Source organism: Typha latifolia, chromosome 8 (genome assembly GCF_019914945.1).
Source record: "Typha latifolia isolate L0001 chromosome 8, TyphaL0001v2, whole genome shotgun sequence".
Lineage (NCBI taxonomy): Eukaryota > Viridiplantae > Streptophyta > Magnoliopsida > Poales > Typhaceae > Typha > Typha latifolia.
In genome coordinates this window covers 543,861-562,899 of record NC_133093.1, presented here as the reverse complement: position 1 = coordinate 562,899, position 19,039 = coordinate 543,861, and the positions used below count along the sequence as shown (strand labels likewise).

At 35.9% G+C, this 19,039-nt stretch overlaps 3 protein-coding genes across 6 annotated transcripts; all 3 read right to left on the bottom strand.

The window, feature by feature from the left end:
• Window positions 1-1,721: 1,721 nt before the first annotated feature.
• LOC140794114 (coniferyl alcohol acyltransferase-like) lies at window positions 1,722-4,274 on the bottom strand. The gene is made up of 2 exons (XM_073145980.1): window positions 3,734-4,274; window positions 1,722-2,887 (listed from the first exon to the last, which is right to left on the bottom strand). Exons 1-2 carry the CDS (start codon window positions 4,157-4,159, stop codon window positions 1,925-1,927), a joined length of 1,389 nt encoding a protein of 462 aa, XP_073002081.1. The 5' UTR covers window positions 4,160-4,274; the 3' UTR covers window positions 1,722-1,924.
• A 3,632-nt stretch (window positions 4,275-7,906) lies between these two features.
• Window positions 7,907-15,616, bottom strand: LOC140794053 (uncharacterized). Of its 4 annotated transcripts, none has more exons than XM_073145863.1 (10): window positions 15,424-15,616; window positions 14,632-14,754; window positions 14,263-14,533; window positions 13,081-13,143; window positions 12,120-12,159; window positions 11,037-11,101; window positions 9,406-9,522; window positions 8,936-9,064; window positions 8,501-8,557; window positions 7,907-8,228 (listed from the first exon to the last, which is right to left on the bottom strand). In XM_073145863.1, exons 2-9 carry the CDS (start codon window positions 14,691-14,693, stop codon window positions 8,504-8,506), a joined length of 801 nt encoding a protein of 266 aa, XP_073001964.1. In that variant the 5' UTR covers window positions 14,694-14,754; window positions 15,424-15,616; the 3' UTR covers window positions 7,907-8,228; window positions 8,501-8,503. The 4 variants fall into 4 exon arrangements, with proteins under 4 accessions (XP_073001964.1, XP_073001966.1, XP_073001967.1 ...); XM_073145865.1 differs by having other exon boundaries at window positions 7,907-8,223; window positions 8,497-8,557; window positions 15,424-15,596; XM_073145866.1 differs by having other exon boundaries at window positions 7,907-8,223; window positions 15,424-15,596.
• Window positions 15,617-16,076: 460 nt separating this feature from the next.
• Window positions 16,077-18,656, bottom strand: LOC140794426 (peptidyl-prolyl cis-trans isomerase FKBP13, chloroplastic). The gene is made up of 5 exons (XM_073146451.1): window positions 18,092-18,656; window positions 17,893-17,985; window positions 17,598-17,658; window positions 17,452-17,520; window positions 16,077-16,554 (listed from the first exon to the last, which is right to left on the bottom strand). The coding sequence occupies exons 1-5, from the start codon at window positions 18,539-18,541 to the stop codon at window positions 16,490-16,492; spliced, it is 738 nt and encodes a 245-aa protein (XP_073002552.1). The 5' UTR covers window positions 18,542-18,656; the 3' UTR covers window positions 16,077-16,489.
• Between the last annotated feature and the right edge of the window lie 383 nt (window positions 18,657-19,039).

The following is a 19,039-nucleotide window of genomic DNA, read 5'->3' as shown; positions in this document are numbered from 1 at the left end:
AACATTTTCCAATTTAAAAATGTGTTGGGTTTGATAAAGAAATAATTAAGAGGACCAACTTCAAATTGACTATCCAACTTTCCACTAGATGAAGCCTACTTTTCACTGCATCTCATCACTAAATTGTAGTGATGGATCAACTAATCAGTACAATTTAGATACAATGAGTAGTGATGGGTCAATTATCGTATCACAACTATGAGAAGGGATCCATGGGGAATAGACAAACACCATCTATCAACTCTAGTTTAACCACCAGTTCTACTGCACTTCATTATTTTATTAGTACCAGAAAAAAATGGCTCTTCCTCTAAAAATATTGCCGGTTAGAGTGCCAACAAAATGATAGTTGAAGGCTCGAAGGTTGTTCTCATGGAAGAGGGAATTAAAATTGTGAAGCTTTAAAGAGAAAGTGAAGCAGTTTGGAATCTAGAAGACAAACATATCTTACTAATTAGCATATAGATATCTAAGTGGGTGCACAAACCATAGGTTTAATATACGTCAAGGTTGCACCTAAAACTTTTATCTAGAACCCAAGTAAATTTATCAGCTGCCGGGTTATTCAAATTTTGGAATGTTTTTCTTTTATGAGTATATTAGGTAATCCATTAATTTATTTGCTTTTTGTTCAAGAATATATATACACACTTACTAAGCTTTTAGAAGTTTGTCGAATCATAATTAATCTGTGTGTAGTTAATTTTACACGTAAATGTGTTGTTTAATGCAAAGAAGAATCACAGTGATATATATATATTGGTATATATGTTTTTAAATTTAAGAACAAGCTTATTGGCGACATGAATCCAATGCTATCATGCAAATCCACTCATCATCAAACACCCCACCACAAGTGATGGTAGCTCTTCCATCTCCATCAAAGCATTGAGCACGGACTCTTCGATTGCTCTGCCTCCAACTAGCATAGTAGCATCCACGTACAGAGCCGAGAATAGCTACAGCTAAATAAATTATGGAGAATTCATCGAACTAGCTCTCGGTCTCTTCCACGGAGATGATCGAAATATCTCTAACTAGCATAGTAGCATCTATGATTTCTTACAATCATGCATATTCAAATTTGATATTTTGAGAGCTAAAAATATCTCCACGGAGTACTAAATAACGGGATTCATTTTTGTCTTGTTATTTTATTCATATCTTTTTTTAATATAAACTCCGATCAATTTTATGTTTACTTATTCTTCTACAATTTCATCTCACAAATATCTTCAAATTAATGTAATCCACTAAAAAAATAATATTATCTATTAATAACTGATATAATCCATTATCTAATAACACAATTTATATTTGGTCCCGTATGTTTCTCGTATAAAGGCTGATCAATATTATTTTGGATACAAATAGAAAGCTCATTCAATATTCTAGAATCGAATTTAAAGATTAAGAAATAAAACTATAGATAATTAAATAAAACTTTTTAATATATCTAAAGTAATATTAATAAAAGTTTATGTAAGAAAGATTAAAGTAAAAAAGTCTCAGTCGAACTAGACTCCTCCTATCTTAATAAAATAATATCATAAGAACATAGAAACAAAGAAAAAAAAAACGAAAAGAATAACAATCCCAATTGAAAATTGTCTTCATTCAAATCTTTGAATGGAAAAAGTCTAATGATTACGCATTGTCTAAAACGATCAAATGTCACAAATAAAAGTTTATGAGCAATTTAAATTTCGACCAAACTAAACTGGAGCGAATGCAGTACGCAAATTCATACATTAAGTATTTTAAATCATATTTACTTCGTACATATATAAATAGATTACAGACTCCATCTTCCCTTATATTTATTATATACATTAACATAACCCTAATCAACCATATTAGTAAGTAGTAAAACATGCATAGTCCCATCATATATATATATATATATACTACTGGTCACTTTCCATTAATAGCAATGGCCATGCATGGTATTATCCTCCGCCGGTGCAAGATAGTACTCAGCCGTCAAAGGCCGGAACACCACCGGCTTCTCCTCCTCGATGAGCTCTACTACGCTGCGCATGAGGTGCACATACACCACCCAATCTCCGTTCTCCCTGGCGCTCGGCATCGGCATCACGTACCCGGCGGCGGAGCTCCCCCACGGGAAGTGGTACGATCCGAATACCGGCTTCCCCCACCCGAACTCCACCTCCCTCACCGGAAACCTCCTACCCGACGACACCAGGCACGCCGGCCCTGACCCTTCCACCTCGCAGTATATACTCGCCACCAACGCCTCCGGCCGCCGCGACTCCACCCAGTCGATCAGCCCCAAGAAGTGCTCTCCGGTGGCGGCGGCCGACACCCATGCATGCACGTCGTCAGCCACGTCACTGAGATCACACTCATGCAGAACTTTCAGGTCCGAAGTCCCGTATGGGATCGATAGCACGTTGCCGAAGTAATTCTCCATGGATTCGTTAGTAGACGCAGCAAGCCGCGATCGCCCGTCGATGACGACGCCCATGCGGCACTTCTTTTCCTTCTGATCGAAGGATTTGGCGAGGAGTCGCCAGAGGTAGGCGGTGAAGGCTTCTAACTTAGTCCTCCCTTTGCCGGCGGATGACTGGAGGAGGGCGATGTCTTCGGCGGTGATGTAGTAGATGCGGTTGACGCACTCAGTAAGGGCGCGAGAGGGAGGTGGGATGGAGGAGATGGGGAGGTATAAGTTGCCGATGGCGGCGTCGTAAGAGCCCGGTCGGCGGGGGGCCAGGAATGACCGGCGGAAAGAGGGGAGGCGGGAGAGAGGCTTCGACCGCACCGTCTCGGCCCAGGTCACCAAGAACATGTTGGTGGAGTAGGCGTCGGCGACGCGGTGGTCGAAGGTGCACGCCACCACCACTCCGCCGCATTTGAGCTCTGTTGCCTGTTTGTAAATATAAAGAAAACAAGTAGTGACGTGCAAAAATAATTCTCTAGTATTTGAGTGGGTATACTCAACTCATTTGCTTACCATATCCACGCAAGATCTCTCTTCGTACTGCACGGTCAACTGCCTATCCTCTAATTTTACTTACTACTTTAGTTCTATTAATAATAAATTGAACAACTGGGTTAATCTTTCTAAGAAAATAAGCCTTAAACTGACCAAATCATTATTCTGAATAACTTCTATTGTGGTCTGATAGGACATAACTTCTATTTTGTATCAATTATGTTAGTGCATGATTATTTTTCCCATAAACAGTTTAGTTGGGATTAGATATGCACAGACGCTGCTCTATGATGTTGAAAATGATATCCAACAAGGCAACAACCACGCATCATAATGCTAAGTCCAATTATTTGATGCGTGATGTGTGATGTGTGATGTGTGATGGACAAGTGAAATCTTAAACTTTGGTAAAGTCTACTTTAGAGTTACGCTAATTAAAGCTTAATATACAATTAATCAACTTTTTTTTTTCCCGCTGCACTAGCTAGATTAATTATCAAAGTGCTCTTTCAACTTTCATTTACCACACTTAACTCTTTGTAGTTAATGACTTACTTGTAATCGATATTTGGACAACAAATCTAACGGTTTTGTGTAGTATCAAATAATTAATTAAGCTCAGGAAAACTTGCTCTCATATCATATTAATTTATTAGTTTTTATAGAAAGTTTAAGTTGGCGGAGAACGATATTAGTAATAATCATTTATCTCGTTTCAGGACTACCCTTTTGTGTACGTATACTTTTGAGAGAGAGAGAGAGAGAGAGAGTAGCAACCTGAATACAAAGCACTCCTTTCTTCTTCTTCGGCACCAGTTTAGCCTCCACACTCTCATTGGGGTCATAGAGGTTGAGCTCTGCGAGCTCGACATCGGCATAGGCTTCGATGAAATCCACCCCACGGTCGTTGCAAAGAAGCTCCGACTCACCAACGGAGTTTACGACGATTTCACCTGCGAAGGGGTAGTAGGTGACAAGAACCTGCTCCAATGCTGCCTTGAGAGTACTGACCATGGTGGCGAACGAAAGCAAGGGGTTCGCCGTCGCGCTTTGCTTCTTGTAGCAGAAGAAGACGCCGACGTCCAACGGCGGGAGGAGTAGGTCAAGGTTGGATAGTTGGAGCCAGTGCTCTTGCACAGGGAGGATGGCAGCCACTGTCTCCTTTGCCTTAACAGTCACCCTGAATACTTTGCTTCTACCCATATCTCTTAGAAATCTAGAGAGAGAGAGAGAGAGAGAGAGAGAGAGAGAGAGAGAGAGAGATTAACAAATCTAGGATGAGGAGTTTGAAGGAGAATATGGTTTACTTATAGAGGGGAAGGCTCACCAAGTCAAGAGAGAGAGAAAAGAATACGAATAATAACATAGGATAAAACTTGGTCACCTCAGGCCCTGCAAATAAGTCCGATATTGGGTTAAATACATTTTACTTTTTTTTACTATGTTCAAAATTATTTTACTTATGTAATTTGAAAATTCTTAAACTAATTTCTGAATTTACGACTAAAATGATACCGTCATATTTACTGTCTAACTTAACGAGGCACGGCTAAATAACCAAAATACCATATCAATTTGTTAGGCTAACTGACGAAGTTTTACCTAAATTTTTTTTTCAGTTTGAGCGACATCATCTCCTTTCCTATGTTTTTGAAATTTAGCACAAAGATCACGTAGAAATTATATGGCGAAATTGATAGTTGAAAAAAAGGCTATATTGGTGGGAAAGAAAACAAAAGGAAAAAAAGAGAGAGTAAAACGAGAAAGACTAGCCTTACATAAGAGGGAAGGGCAGTTTTGTTCTTAAAAAACTAGAAATGGAGAGGAATAATCCCGTTAGCTGACTTTAGTAGTAATTTGGCCATGCTTCGTTAAGTTAACAGTATCACTTTAGTTATAAGTATAGAGACTGAGATTTTTTAAAGTATAAGAAGGTAAAATAATTTTAGGCATAAAAAAAGAGATAAAATGCATTTAACTCTATGATATTTTATGTAACAATGGTGAAAATATAAAGAATATTTAATACTTAGCTTTCATATATATATATATATATATTATTTATTTATTTATCTTTCTCTTGGACAAAGAGCTGAAATTGAAATTTATGACTTTTTAACAAAATTGAGTGGAAGTGCCTATTAGTATGACCAGAAGGCTCACCAAGTTAAGAGAGAGAGGAAAGAACACGAAGTAAGAACATAGGATAAAACTTGGTCACCAGAGGCCCTGCAAATGAGTAGGATATTCTATGTAACAATGGTGAAAATATAAAGAATATTCAATACTTATATATATATATATATATATATATATATATAATCTTTCTCTTGGAATTTATGACTTTTTTATAAAATTGAGTGGAAGTGCCTATTAGTATGACCAGAAGAATTAGTCATTATTTGACTTTTAGGTGGTCTATTAATTAAAACAAGCCTTTCATTTCATAAATCAACTTCTTTTATCTCTCCACAAAATATAGTTAGATTAATTGATTGATCAAGTAATGAATTCAACAGTTTATTGGTATGCATCAAGTCATTGCAGAAAAAATATAATACATGGAAAGACTAAATGTGCAATATGCTAGAACTTAGAACACAACAGGTTACAAATTCCACTCATTGGTTGTATTTAAAATTAAGAACACTATAAAAACATAATCCAATTTGAAAGATGACCAAAATAAAAAAGGAGGATTAATCCAAGGGCGGCAGCATAATGCATTTTCTCTGCGATCAAATCGACGAACTTGGGCGTTCAAATTGACTGGCCAACTTTTAATTTTATTTTATTTGACTGGCCAACTTTCTACTGCATAAGGCCCACCTTTTTTGTTTGTTTTCTGTTTAAAATACAAAACAAACCTATCATTCAGTAGACTATATAACCTTCCCTGCCTAACCCAATTTCCACAGTATCTTGATGATGGGTCAACTAATCACAGCAAAATTCCATTCCACTCCATTAATAATCGTACCTCTATAGACTTTGTTGTAATGTTTAAGAAAAGTGGAAACTTAAATACTAATACAACATGACTTCTTTTTAACCATCTGAACACTATTGCATTAGCTTAAATATACCAAATATCGTCCCAATATCTGACTTTTATCATCGGCTATATTCATTTCAACCATTAAGCTACAGTGATATAAACCTTATTTTATGTCTTTATGTCCCATCAAAACCTTTGTTTATGTAGATATGTTTCTTTTTCCCACATATGGGAAGGCTGGCATCCTCATATGATATATTTGCAACTCAACTCCTCCATTTCCAAGTGTACTACACCCTAATTGATCAACCAAAGAGAGACTGAGGTAGGTAAGCTTGGTGATTAAGTAGGTAGAAAAAGGCCAAAACAATCAAATATTGAGTCACAATTATCAGAAGGAATCAATGAAGACAAACAGCATCTATCAAAAAAAAGTTAAACCACCAACTCTACAGCACTCCGTGACTTTGTGAGTACCTGGAAAATAGCTCTTGCTCTAAAAAAATATTCCCAGTTAGAGTGCTAAAAGAAATACTGATTCATAGAGGGGGGAATTAAATTTGCTTAGTTTTAGGAGATAGTGAATCTGTTTGGAATCTAGAGGACAAACATATCTTACTAACTAGCATATATATAATATATATATAGTTATCTAAGTGGAAGCACAAATTATGGGTCTAACATCCGTCAAGGTTTGCACCTAAACCTTTCATTTAGAACCCAAGTAAATTTATTTGCTGCCGGGCAATTCTCAGAAAATGGGAAAGGAAGAAGAAGAAGAAGAAGAGAGAAAGGCTGCTGCTGAGTCGAAGTCAAGTCTCACCTAAACCGACTCTGTTTTATCTACTGACAAGAAGTTAGGGACCAAACAGCGATGGAAAGAAATGGATAAACAACCCCCACTAGTAAGGTCGACTGCGTAGATATCTTTTTTAAAAAGTTTATCTCTCCTTTTAATTCAGATGGTGGATCAGAGAGTTAAATAAAAGGGAAAATGTGCATGCCCTTAACTCTTTTTTTTTAAAATTATTTTCCCAATGTCACGGAGGATTTGAGGACAAAAAATATTATTGTTTAAAATAGGATGAATCTTCATTTATTCTATTTATATAATCCGAACTTGGAATCAAAATAAAATAGTGTTTGGTTGGTTCCTTTTATGGGTTTTGTAAATAAACATTCACTTATCCCATAAAAAATGAAGCCAAAATAAGTGTTAACTGGCTGAGATAAAATACGTGATGATTTCTTTATCTCAACTTTTAGGTGGGAAAAGTTGAGATAAAGAAATTTGGTCACCATAGTGATTAACAGTTAACAGAGCTCTCAAAAAATCATAATGGCTGCAATGTTTATCTTTTTTTTTTCACATTTTAAATAGGATGAATAAGAATGAATTTGGTGTCCAGCAATGCATAATACTAGTGATTAGGTACGAAATCGGAAAGCTCAACCGAAAATGTTAGGTACAAAATAGAAATATAAGAAGAAAAAGAACGTTCATTTAAACTTTCATTGACTCCAATAAAGTGCTCCACCAGAATTAAGTGAGATACAAAACCATGCATATGAGAACGAGATAAACTCTTTTAATCAGGTCAATTTCAATAGAGGCAAGGCTGGATCAGATTCGGGCCAGACTTTTTAGATTGATCGGATTTAAATATTTGTTCAAGACCAAACCCATCAATCTATTGAGCTATGTCTGGTTCAGATCGAACTAGAATACTATAATCCATTACCGTCTACTAGCCCATGAAATATCGGCCTAATATAACAAGCCAAAATTTAAAAGTTTTATATCTTATCAGGCCAAGCACAATAAAAATATTTTAATTATCTTTCATAAAAATATACTAAATATTTAATATAAAATTAATAAATAATAAAAATAGACATTCATAATTTGCATGACTAGCCTTAACGATCACCTCTAAATTTAGATCACGAGCTATTCCAAGGGCAGGAATTAGAGTTCTTGGAATTGAGTTTGTGGCATTACATTGCATATAAAGATTGTCTCTCGTACTGGTGAGCTGCAGAAAACATTTGAATCGTAGGTACTCAAACTCGTCACATCATTGTCACAATAGCAAGAAAAGATAAAAGAAATTTTCTCACTGCCTGCTTCAGAGAAGTTATGCTAGATACTTGATGTTGACGCATATTTTTAACCGAGTCATCGTAAGATTTACGTAAAAGCCACCCACTGGAAATCTGGGCATAGGTTGTTTTGTGGTTTTTATGCTCTTTCATCTGCAGCAGCTTACTGTTCTGAGACAAAAAAAATATAGAAAGCAAATTAATCTCTTTGATGCTCCTCCAAAATATTATGAAGGTAGCTAGGCAAGAAGAGAAGTGAAAATAATAGCACTAAACATATAATTATGTTCGCATCCAACAATTGTCTTTTAAACTTGAGTTATATGGCGATATCACTTTTTGCCGCATAAAAAGACATCCAAAAGAAGCAATCCACCGAAGCAAAAATAAATAAATGATCGGTGATTAAAAAAAAATGTTGAGGTGAAGATTGGTATACCAACTTGTTATATGGAGTGATCTTTCTGCTTCTGGAGGAATATCTTTGATCTTATATCAGCCTACATAGAAAGAAATCACTTTAGGAAGCAAGGAACATGACAATTTTCATGGATAACCAGGAACTAGCTAATGGCAATTTTTGAAGAATTATAATGCTCGCAGACAAAAATGAAGCTCTTATACTATATCACGACATTTTAGCGTAAACATGCATGGAATTCCTTTATCATATACTAAATGCCCTTCAATCATATGACAAAAACTTCAAAAACCTAACAACTAAGAAGATTGCTGAACTCTAAATTCATCTTGCATTTGGAGTGTCTGCGTCAACAGAGCAGAAAGCATAGTTGAGACTTTAAACTTTATTACCTAACAATTTAGACAATTTATTGAGAGGCTAACTACTACAACCTCAAGAAATCACTAAATATTACCTGCCGAACAGGCTCAGGAATACGAAATTTGGTGCAGAGTTTCACAATCGTGATGGCTGAATCAAGAGAAATACGATGGCCAATTGATATGTAAATGGGTTTTGATGAGCCAGAACTTGCACACATTGCCTGAAACAGAAATGTTGTCAGGTAAAATAACACTATAGCATTATCTAAGGAGACTTTGATGCCACATATGACTAGCTCATTATGAGCATATACATCCAAAAAACTATCATGATGTGTTTGTATGTTGCTTTTGAGTATCGTATTTACATTTTACTTGACAATTTTCATTCAAAAAATATCTTCTAGACCAGTTTTTAAATTTTCAGACAATAGGTAGTGAATTGAAGGTTTAAAAAGACTAATACAACCTCTTGTCTGTGGGGTGGAAAAAAGGACAAAAGAAGCTTTAGTCATATTTTCTATTTTTGCATGCAACACTGACTGAGCTCAGATACTCTTACCACTCCCCATACTTTGCCGGATTGTCCAACTAATGAGAATAGTTCCTTATGACAATTTCCTCCTGCTTCAAGATATTGCCTCACTTCAGACTGAACAAGTCCATCCACATGATGCAGCTGGAAGACAAAAGTCACAAAATAGAAAATGAAAATTTAGCAATTTAGTCAATAGAAAGGAGTTTTTGACCAAACTAGCCTTTTTTCAAATTTTATTTACCGAAATGGACCACACCCTAAACTTAATTACATAATGGGTCTAATTTACTATAGCTGTTAGAAAAACGCTGAACTTATTAGCCTTTTAACTTTTAGATGAATTCAGCATCTTATCTTCGAAGTAAACACTAATAAGATTAGCGTTTTTATTAAAATAAAAATGTCGAACAGTTTTAGCGTACTAAGGGGAAAAATGATTGTATCATTTTCACAAAAAAATATTGAACAGTTAAGCGTCTTATTGTTAAAAATATTAAATAGTTCAACATCTTATTTAAAAAGGTGAAATATTCAGTTTTAAGGTTCATAACTTTCTAAGCAATAGTCTATTTTAGACATATGATATGCCATTATGAAGATAAAAAAATAAAAGAATATAATAATTTCGATCAGATCTTAATTGGACTTCAAACAAGAAAGATATAAACAAAACTATAAAGAAAAAATCTAGAGCGTCATAATTTTGTGCTTATTGTTCCAATGGACGTAGCCATTCTTCGAACAAATTGGGCTCAAAATCGCAAAAACAGGACGACAACTCCAAGTTTTAATTTTAAATTTTTTTGTCCAGTTTTTTTGCTGAGAAAAACACTCGGTTGTTCAGCGATTTCTCAAAAAGTAAGATGTTAAATTCTTTAGCATTTTTATCTAAAAGTAAAATGCTAATAAATTCGGCATTTTACTTAGAAGAAAAGATGTTAAACTCATCTAAAAGTTGATCTTATCAGCGTTTTAATGATAAACTATAGTAAACTGACCCGTTTTGATATTAAGTTTAGAGCATGATCTATTTTGCAAAATAAAATTAGCGAGAAGACTAGTTTGGCCAAAAATTCAATAGAAAAGAGCAATTCAGACCATCAAGAGTTACACAAGTTAGGACTGTCTATGGTCCAAGTTGTAACAAGCTCAAAATTGTTGTGAAAGTTCAACTCTATATTCCAAACCTTAGAAGCCTAAGAGTCAGATGAAAGCCTGACTATAAATAGGATTATTTTGTGATACATGGAAAAGCAAAGCCTTATATCACTACAGATTTTCACCTATTATGCTCAATTGTGAGCATAAAAGCAACCAACTAATGACGTAGGTCAACTGAGTAATCCTTGGGAATGTATGCAAACTAATATTTCATGCTAAACAAGCACCATGGTTAATTGTTTGATAAGCTCATATCCCATACAGTAATAGACTAATATCTATCTCTTATAAAGTACATGAAAACATTAAAAAGGTTTCCTTCTTCACATTCTATCTCACAGAGACCAGAGGAAAAAAAAGAGAGAAAAAGAACTTAGACATAAATAAAAGTCCTGAGATCACCAGATTAACGAGTTAAAAGTTAAAACACATGCGCTCAATCATAAAAATCCAAATTTCTATACCACAATAATTGGGGTAATGATTTTACTTACATTTTTCCCCACCCCAATGGTGGGAAGGTTTCCAAGAACACCAAGATGACAAGCTAAACCAAATCCTGATAGAGCACTTTAATTTAGGAGTTATCATAGATCAGATATGATGCATCAATAGTTAAAATGAGCCAACTTATTTAAAACAAAAGTCGAGCGCATTAAATCTTGGAGACATGCTCCAGCATGGATTAAGAGCCAACATTAGAAGAATATATGGTGGAGTTCAATCTTTTAATTCATCCTCTTTCTTTGGCAGTATCCATCTAGAGCACTCTAGAAAGAACATGAAGAACAATTTATTAACAGTTGAAATTAGCTTGCCTTACTAGGTCACCAGAAATGTTCTTGTGCATGCAATGAAGAGGTGGTATTACAGAACGGATTTTATGAATCTGTCACCAGTTTAACTCTTTCAGAAAAAAAAAAAACAGATGGCAATTTTGCAGGTTTTATGTTAGGTGGGGCAACCAGAGAGGTAGTCTGGAGGTGTCTAATAAAATGAAGATTCCTATAAATAGAATTCAATTGATGACTACAGTCATGAATTTAATACATTTGAGACATAATGCCATATCCTTGGTACATAGGAAAGTACAACATATGCCCTAATACATGTAAAAGAAGTAGGAAACTGGAGCAAAGCACTATTCTAATTCATTTCTATGTAAATCTTGTATATATGATAAGGTAAGGTTCATATGGCCTATCTTTTCTACATCATTTGGCCTCTTCCGTGAAACTGCCAAGGGAGTGGATTGCAAACACATATGCAGCCAAATAAGTAGGTAGTAAACAATGTTTCTGCTCTGACAAAATAACTGCACATTTTTTCTAAAGAGAACATCCGAGGGATATAACCCTAGTCTATATTCAACATAAATTATTGATTATTCATCTGCCAAAGAGGTAGAATTAGTGAATCTATCTTCTGATTGGAAAGGTATCTGATAATCTGGCACAAACTTTGTTTGGAAAATTATGAAACAGATCTCCAACGAGATTAAGATCTCGAAAGATCATACATGTTGCACCAATAAATTCTCAGAGAGCAATCATGAAATACACATTAGAGATACTCACCTCGTGGATGAAGTATTCCATTTCCATCAACCATCAATAACTGGCAGCATTGATACAATGACAACTTAGGCTTCTTCTTGTGTTGAAAAAGAAAAAGAAATCTAAAAGGAAAAAAAAATCGAAGATACAAGCAAATATTAGTAACTATGTCCAACTAACTAAGATTGTTTCACAATAATGAGAAATACTATATGCCACTACAAGAGTTATGTTGGCTAGATAGTTGATGTAATTAAACAATTTGTAACTTTTTTGGCTGACAGAGAACTCATGAAATGGTAATTCATGTGAAAAGATAATGAGAAGATTTGGTGTGCGCAACTCATTCGAAGCTCTACATCAATTACTAAGATTTCAGAAAATATCAAGTCAGAAGATGGAAACAGTTTAACTGATTCAGCAAATGCTAAAATAGATTTCAGATGAAATATTAATTCAATCTTTCACATGCACGGTATATCTATTCTAACTAGTCAGCAGAAATAAGAGTACATCAAGTACTGTTGTTAGCTTAAGAGATATGTTCTATGGAATTCCTTTAGTCAATCTAATTAATTAGAAAATTTGAAATCTTCTATAGAGTATACCTAAAAACTGGTTTACATAATTATATAATCAATCTCAAATGTGGCCAACAAAGCTTACAGCCTCAGAAAAGCTTATCATGAAAAAACAGGAATCCACATTAATCGTAAAGTTACATGAAACATAGAATGTAATATGATTATACTCTTTGGTTACATGACCATCGAATATGAGTGATATATTTGTGACAATTTCAAGAAAAAAGATGTTCTGCCTGTGATGCCAGTTAGAATTGAAAATTCATGAAATAGGTTATATTATAGCAAAGGAGTTGAAAAGTTGGCATATAAGCATCTCAGAACAAGATGCATTTTAAAATCTAAACATTTGATGACTAATATCTCCGCAAGCAAGTGCAACAAAAACCAGATTTTACCTGAGGGTAAAAAGGATAAGCATTACTCTTCATCTTTTCCAAGAGTCCTAAAAGAATTGGGCTCTGCAATATGAGAAATGACATACTTAGCAACACAAAACTTATTACAAGTGTCATTTACAGAAACTTCGACAAGCTCACAAGGAATTCTAAATTTTTTTTAATTTTGCATATATGTTAGTGGTTCTCCTACTTTGCTCGATCAGTGAAATTTATGTCACTATAATGACAGTAAGGCCAAATAAATCATCCCTCCAAAGATCTCATGTTGGTGGGAACCTTGTTCATTAGGGCAACCTTTTTATTTGGCTAACTCAGCAAAGACAAGGTAACAATCAATTCTTGGTCTATCATACATGGCAACACTCAAAAGTAATTCCTTTACTCCATCTTTGAACAATTTGAAGAAAATATACAATGCAAATACTTACTAGACCAGCATACTGACGAACCTAACTGAACTAGAGAAAAAAAAAAAGAACTCTCTATGTAGGTGGCTGAACCTGTTGAGTCAGCATTCTCTCATTGTAGATAACATGTTAGATAAAAGAGAGAAATCAATAGAATATATGCATATTCTAGAATAAATAAAAAGGGGATTTATGAACTTTGAACATTATAATGGAAAGTGAAGGAAAAGAGTCTGCGGAGTGCGTACAAACAAAAATGGATTTTTCGGGTGCAATTTCAAAGTGAAACAGATCTAGGTCACTAGATTCCTCAAGTCAATTTTGTTATCATGAACTATTCTGTAAATGTCAAGGATATGGTTAACCACTGATTGTGATCATCTAATGCACTTTTGACTAAAGGGACAATATAAAATTAGCAGTGACCAACAATCTTGCATGGGACACGGTTGACTAAACAAGTAGCTTCTTTTCGATTGATTCAATAACCATAAGCAGCTAGTGAGTTTCCTCCATGTGGGTGCTACATATATATGTTAAATTACATCAGTACAAAACTACTGCAAATGTTTCATCATTCTGCACACATTTACTGCAGATAAAGGAGAAATCAGGTAATTTTAATAGCTTATCCAAACTGTGACATTAAAAGATAAATTAATTCAGATAAAATTTGATCATGTAGCAACAATTAACTAAAAAATAAAGTAAAAACATGAATAGCCAAAAAAAGAAAATCCTTTACAAAGAAACAAGAACCAATATCTGGTACCTCTCTAAAAGCAAGAAAACCAGGAACATAAGGAACTTGCAGGCGGACAACATCAAACTCCTCATGGACAACTTCTAGGGTATCAGCATCCAAAATTACAAGAGCAGCACAAGCTACTGAAGGGTCTTCCTTTAGAAAGCTCATGTCAACCCCACCAATAAACTTTAGCTTCTCCCTTTTGTTGCTTCCATCTGGACTGAACCCCTGTGAAGGTACCATCCATCTGAAATCATCTTCAAGAACTAGCTTCCTCTTAAGTAAATCCTGTGTTCTACAAGCCAAATAATCCACAGGAGATATAGAAAGATATAGTTAGAAACCTCTTAAATTTCTCACTTCAAAGAAACCATTGAACAATATTAGGCATACTCAATCCAGTCTTTTTTATATGACAAGAAGACTTCATCATCTTGACAAGAAGGACTATCCATGTTTGTCTCTCGATAGTTACAGTTGTCCCAGTATTAATGAAATCTGATCGTTCAGATATGCCTGCACAAAAGATTGATCATCTAATAACTGCTTCACAAATTTAATTGAAAAAATTTGTGTTCTCAAACAAGGTTCAAGTTGCTCATAGAGCATGATGCTATATATGAAAAGGTCCATGAAATAGACGTAACAGTATGGATAACGGAGGTACAAATCTTTGAGTGAAACATACCAGTTCATGAGCCCATGATGCTATATACCACTAAAGACTGTGTGATTTAATCATGAATCCTTAACTTAAAACTCCATCTCATTGGAAGAAGCTTGACTTATTCCCTTGCTACTTTAATACGCAGGTCTTACACAAAATTTGATTTCCACACACAAACGTCAAGAAAGCGCCAAAAGAGCAAGCTCAGTAACCATTCAAAATCTAACACAAACTACAGAACCATCCCAATTTCCAAGCCCAAGAACGACATGGATCCCAAATGGAAGAAATAGTATGATTCCTGACTAGGTTTATTGATTAAGAATTTCTCATACCTCTTTGGACTAAACTTAATAAAAAAGATTCGCTATTCTTCGACTTTCTCATACCTCTCCCTAGCTATTCTTCTAATACAAAAGAAGGTTATCAAGAAAATAGAAGAATTCTTTATCAAATTGCTTCCAAAAGAAACAACAAGAGGGATAGATGAAAGAGGAATTGGGATTTTGGCAACTTACCTCTCGCGAAGAACACGATCGCAGCGACTAGCGGAAATTGGTTGCTGGACTTGGCCCATGGAGAGGTCGTTCTCTACGGTATTGCAAGAATTCGGCGGATACGACCGTATCGTCACCGGCGACAGACAGAGGACGCAACTGTAAATATTAGGCAGCCGACTTGTCGGTATTAGCTAGAGCGTAGTAGGAGACGTCACCGACTTCTATAAGTAAACAACTGGGTTGTATAAGTAAACAAAAGGGAAAATTGTATTAAACACCCTACTTTCTTTTTCTTACATTTTTACGTTTTACTCCTTGTATTTAATAATTGTAAATCGCAACCTACATTTTTCACCAAAATTTGCTGAACATCTTAAAGATCTAAAGGGTGTGTTATGCAAATATGTAGCAAAAGACTAGGTGCGAGTTATAAATACTAAAAAGATGGGACGTAAATATGTGAAAAGGTAGGGTGTTGGATGCAAATTTTCCCCCAAGTATTAAAACATGCAACAATATGTGTAAGGTTCTCTTGTTCTAGGTGATATCATCGCTTTAAATTATGAAGTTATGTGAATAATTATGCATACATAAAGAAGTTTAGCATAAGATAACATGAACCAGTGCCCCACATCTTGGGACAACCGGATAAGCACCATTTATTCATCATGTACCCATAATCGCAGTATGAAATATATCAAATTCAGTAGCTTACAGTTGCATTGACAGTTGAGCATTCATGATACATTGTAAATTCAGTGGCTTGTATCATCATGACCACTCTTAGTTAATTGAAAAGTATTGATTGATCTCGATACATCTAACAGAATTATTACTTGCATGGCGAAAGCGCATATGAACAATCTTCTGGTACAGGTCTTAGGAGAATAAGAGATATTACACGATAATGCTTCCCACTAAATTTGCAGGGTTCTCAAAGGAGGCATCCAGAATGATGTACCATCTCAGATATTGTCACAAACTCACAACGTGTGATGAAGTAATCTGCTAATTTGTTCAATTGGCAGCATCCAATGTGACCAACTCGATCAGTCCTCTTCACCAAAATCATCAAGGCAAAACATCATGCCTTGCCGATGAATTCGACATCGAATAGAAGAGTTGAATCAGGCGGAATAATACAAGAACCTGAAATACAACATACGGACTGTTAGCATAGATCACGTTGACATAGTGCTGATTGTAATTCAAGCTGACTTCCATAGTTGGTACATGGACCGGGGGCATATGGCACATAGAATCTCTGGTGAGATATAAATCCAGCTCATACAAGATGCGGAGGTAAAAAGACATGACATAAATACAATTTCTGGGAGTAGACAAGACTTAGGAATCGAGCAACTGACGTCAACATTTCAGACCGTATTAAGCATGAATAAGTTAGGGTTACTTCATATCAAAGATACAGATAATAGCCAAAAAAATTGAATGGTAATCTGCTTTAGTTTCTGCGGTCTCTTTGCTCTGTTATATAACTTAACATGACATCAACCTTTTACTTTTACCAAACCATGCATATCTTGAAGCAACTTATATAACAGCACCAAAGAACATTGAAGGTCTGTTTGGTATGTGTAATCGGGTGGCAGGGGATCACACATGACTGCGTCAGATGTGATATAGCCATTGTTTCATTATACCTTGTGATAGGGTCACTTGGTGCATCACAATTCACACCTCATTGGCCACTTGGTTCGTCACGATTCTGACAGGGTAGCTCAGCGTATCACAGATACACAAATTTACTTAATCAAGTAAGTTGATTCATGCAATTCAAACAACCTAGCAGACCTTGAATTATTTGTCTTTTCAATAAGGCATCTCTAAAACAGAGAAAATTCATTGTAGAGAGAGCAACCGAAGTGCTTTCTCTTCTTATTAGCTTTTCCTTTGTCAAATTGGTACTATCGATATTACTTGCCATTTAACAACCATCGACACCAAAGATAGCCTAAGAATTGTTAGACTCGTATCAAAGAAGATGTAAGGCGACAACTAAATTTAGTGAAAGAAAGGAAATCTCACCTCCTCTACACCCTGCTCCTCTCATACCATATCCGAGTTCTGGAGGAAGCTTTAATGTGCGCTTACCACCTGCAAAGAGGAACTTGAGCAACTAATGAAATCATGCTTAATCAACTTAAACTAAGGCAATTTTGTGTTCTATATACCAGCAAGCATAGCTGGAATACCATCACCACCTAGTATTCCTTGATCCCACCCTTTTATGACCTAAATAACAATGTAGCATAAGCCAATCAGTTGCAACAAATAATATTATTTTGGTCACAAAAACATTATTTGCTATTAAATTGTCATTTCTAGTAGTTCATTATTTACAACATAAACATATGATCCTTTAGAGCATTCAGTATTTCTTTTCTTTTTTGACATAAAAAGTTACAGAACAGCTTATTTATGCATAAAAACAAGTCAATTATTGCAACACAATAACTAAGGATTCACCTCACCAACACCGACGCGAAAAGTGAGCGGCTTCCCGCGCTGATAACTACTATCAAACACCTTCCCATTTTCCAGCCTCCCCACATAATGCGCCTACCCAAAGGACCACATAAATCATAATCAAAGGTTGCTCCTTTGCATAATGCAATAAACTCGTTCAGGAAAAGAAAAAAAAAAAAAGAGAGTTAAAAGCAAACACCTTGATGAGCTGGCCCTTGGTGGCTTCGTCGCCGGAGCCGACGACGCGGTCACAGAAGGCGAGGCCGGAGGGGGCGACGGTGAGCTGGCATTCGGCGGGCGGCGCTTCGGCTGACGCAGGAGAAGCGGCGAAGCCGAGGAGGTGGGATGAGAGGAGGGCGGCGAGGGCGAGGGAGGCTTCTCTGCGTTGAATTGGGCGTAGTTCAGAGAAGGGGAGGGGAGAAGCGGGGGGAGTAGGATTTGGGCTAGAATCGTAATTAGAATTGGAGTTGGGAATTGAGACGGGAGTGGGAAAGCAGAAGCGGGGAATGCTTGGGAGCTTGGTAGGGGTGGGAAGGAGACGTAAGAGAGACGAAGGAGTGGAGATTGAGGAGGAGAACATGGCTCCGATTACACAAGAAAATGTGAACCAATGTTTGTGATCGGATAAAAGCCTTCCTTTATCGCCCATCAGTCGTTTGGATGAATGTCTACGTGACTATTTGGAGCTCCGATCCGCTCGACCTCGAATGCCGCTGCATTCTCAACGGGACTGCTCATAGACCCTAAAACGGCCCACAGAAAACAGAGCATGGGCCGGTCCAAATATTTCCACAATATACTTTGGGTTAAACTGCAAATACGTAAAGCGAAAGGGTGTTAAATGTAAATTCTACAACAACAAAGAAATCTCGGAGACAGTCCCTCCTTAGATTACGCCGGAGATTGGAACAAAAAAGAAAAGAAAAAGAAGCACAAGTGCACCACCATTGAGAAGAAATAGTGTCAAAGTGCCAATGAAGCTAATTAGAGTGGATTTTTAATACCCCTCTATACTTCTTAAAAGGGAATACAATAATCTAATAGTATGAATGTTTTAATGTTTTATTATTATGCCACACAAGCCTATATTTTACTCAAGAGGAAAACAACATCCAGCATCATGATTTAAGTACTTAGTGTTAGGCAT

Coding starts and splice junctions, on each gene's coding strand:
- LOC140794053 (XM_073145863.1), bottom strand. CDS start 14,693: ATGGATAGTCCTTCTTGTCAAGATGATGAAGTCTTCTTGTCATATAAA. Junction 14,534..14,631: donor TATAAAAAAGACTGGATTGA/GTATGCCTAATA, acceptor TTTGGCTTGTAG/AACACAGGATTTACTTAAGA. Junction 11,102..12,119: donor TGGAATACTTCATCCACGAG/GTGAGTATCTCT, acceptor GTGCTCTATCAG/GATTTGGTTTAGCTTGTCAT.
- LOC140794426 (XM_073146451.1), bottom strand. CDS start 18,541: ATGGGCGATAAAGGAAGGCTTTTATCCGATCACAAACATTGGTTCACA. Junction 17,659..17,892: donor TTCGCGTCGGTGTTGGTGAG/GTGAATCCTTAG, acceptor ATTGTTATTTAG/GTCATAAAAGGGTGGGATCA. Junction 17,521..17,597: donor TATTCCAGCTATGCTTGCTG/GTATATAGAACA, acceptor TCCTCTTTGCAG/GTGGTAAGCGCACATTAAAG.
- LOC140794114 (XM_073145980.1), bottom strand. CDS start 4,159: ATGGGTAGAAGCAAAGTATTCAGGGTGACTGTTAAGGCAAAGGAGACA. Junction 2,888..3,733: donor AAGGAGTGCTTTGTATTCAG/GTTGCTACTCTC, acceptor ATTTACAAACAG/GCAACAGAGCTCAAATGCGG.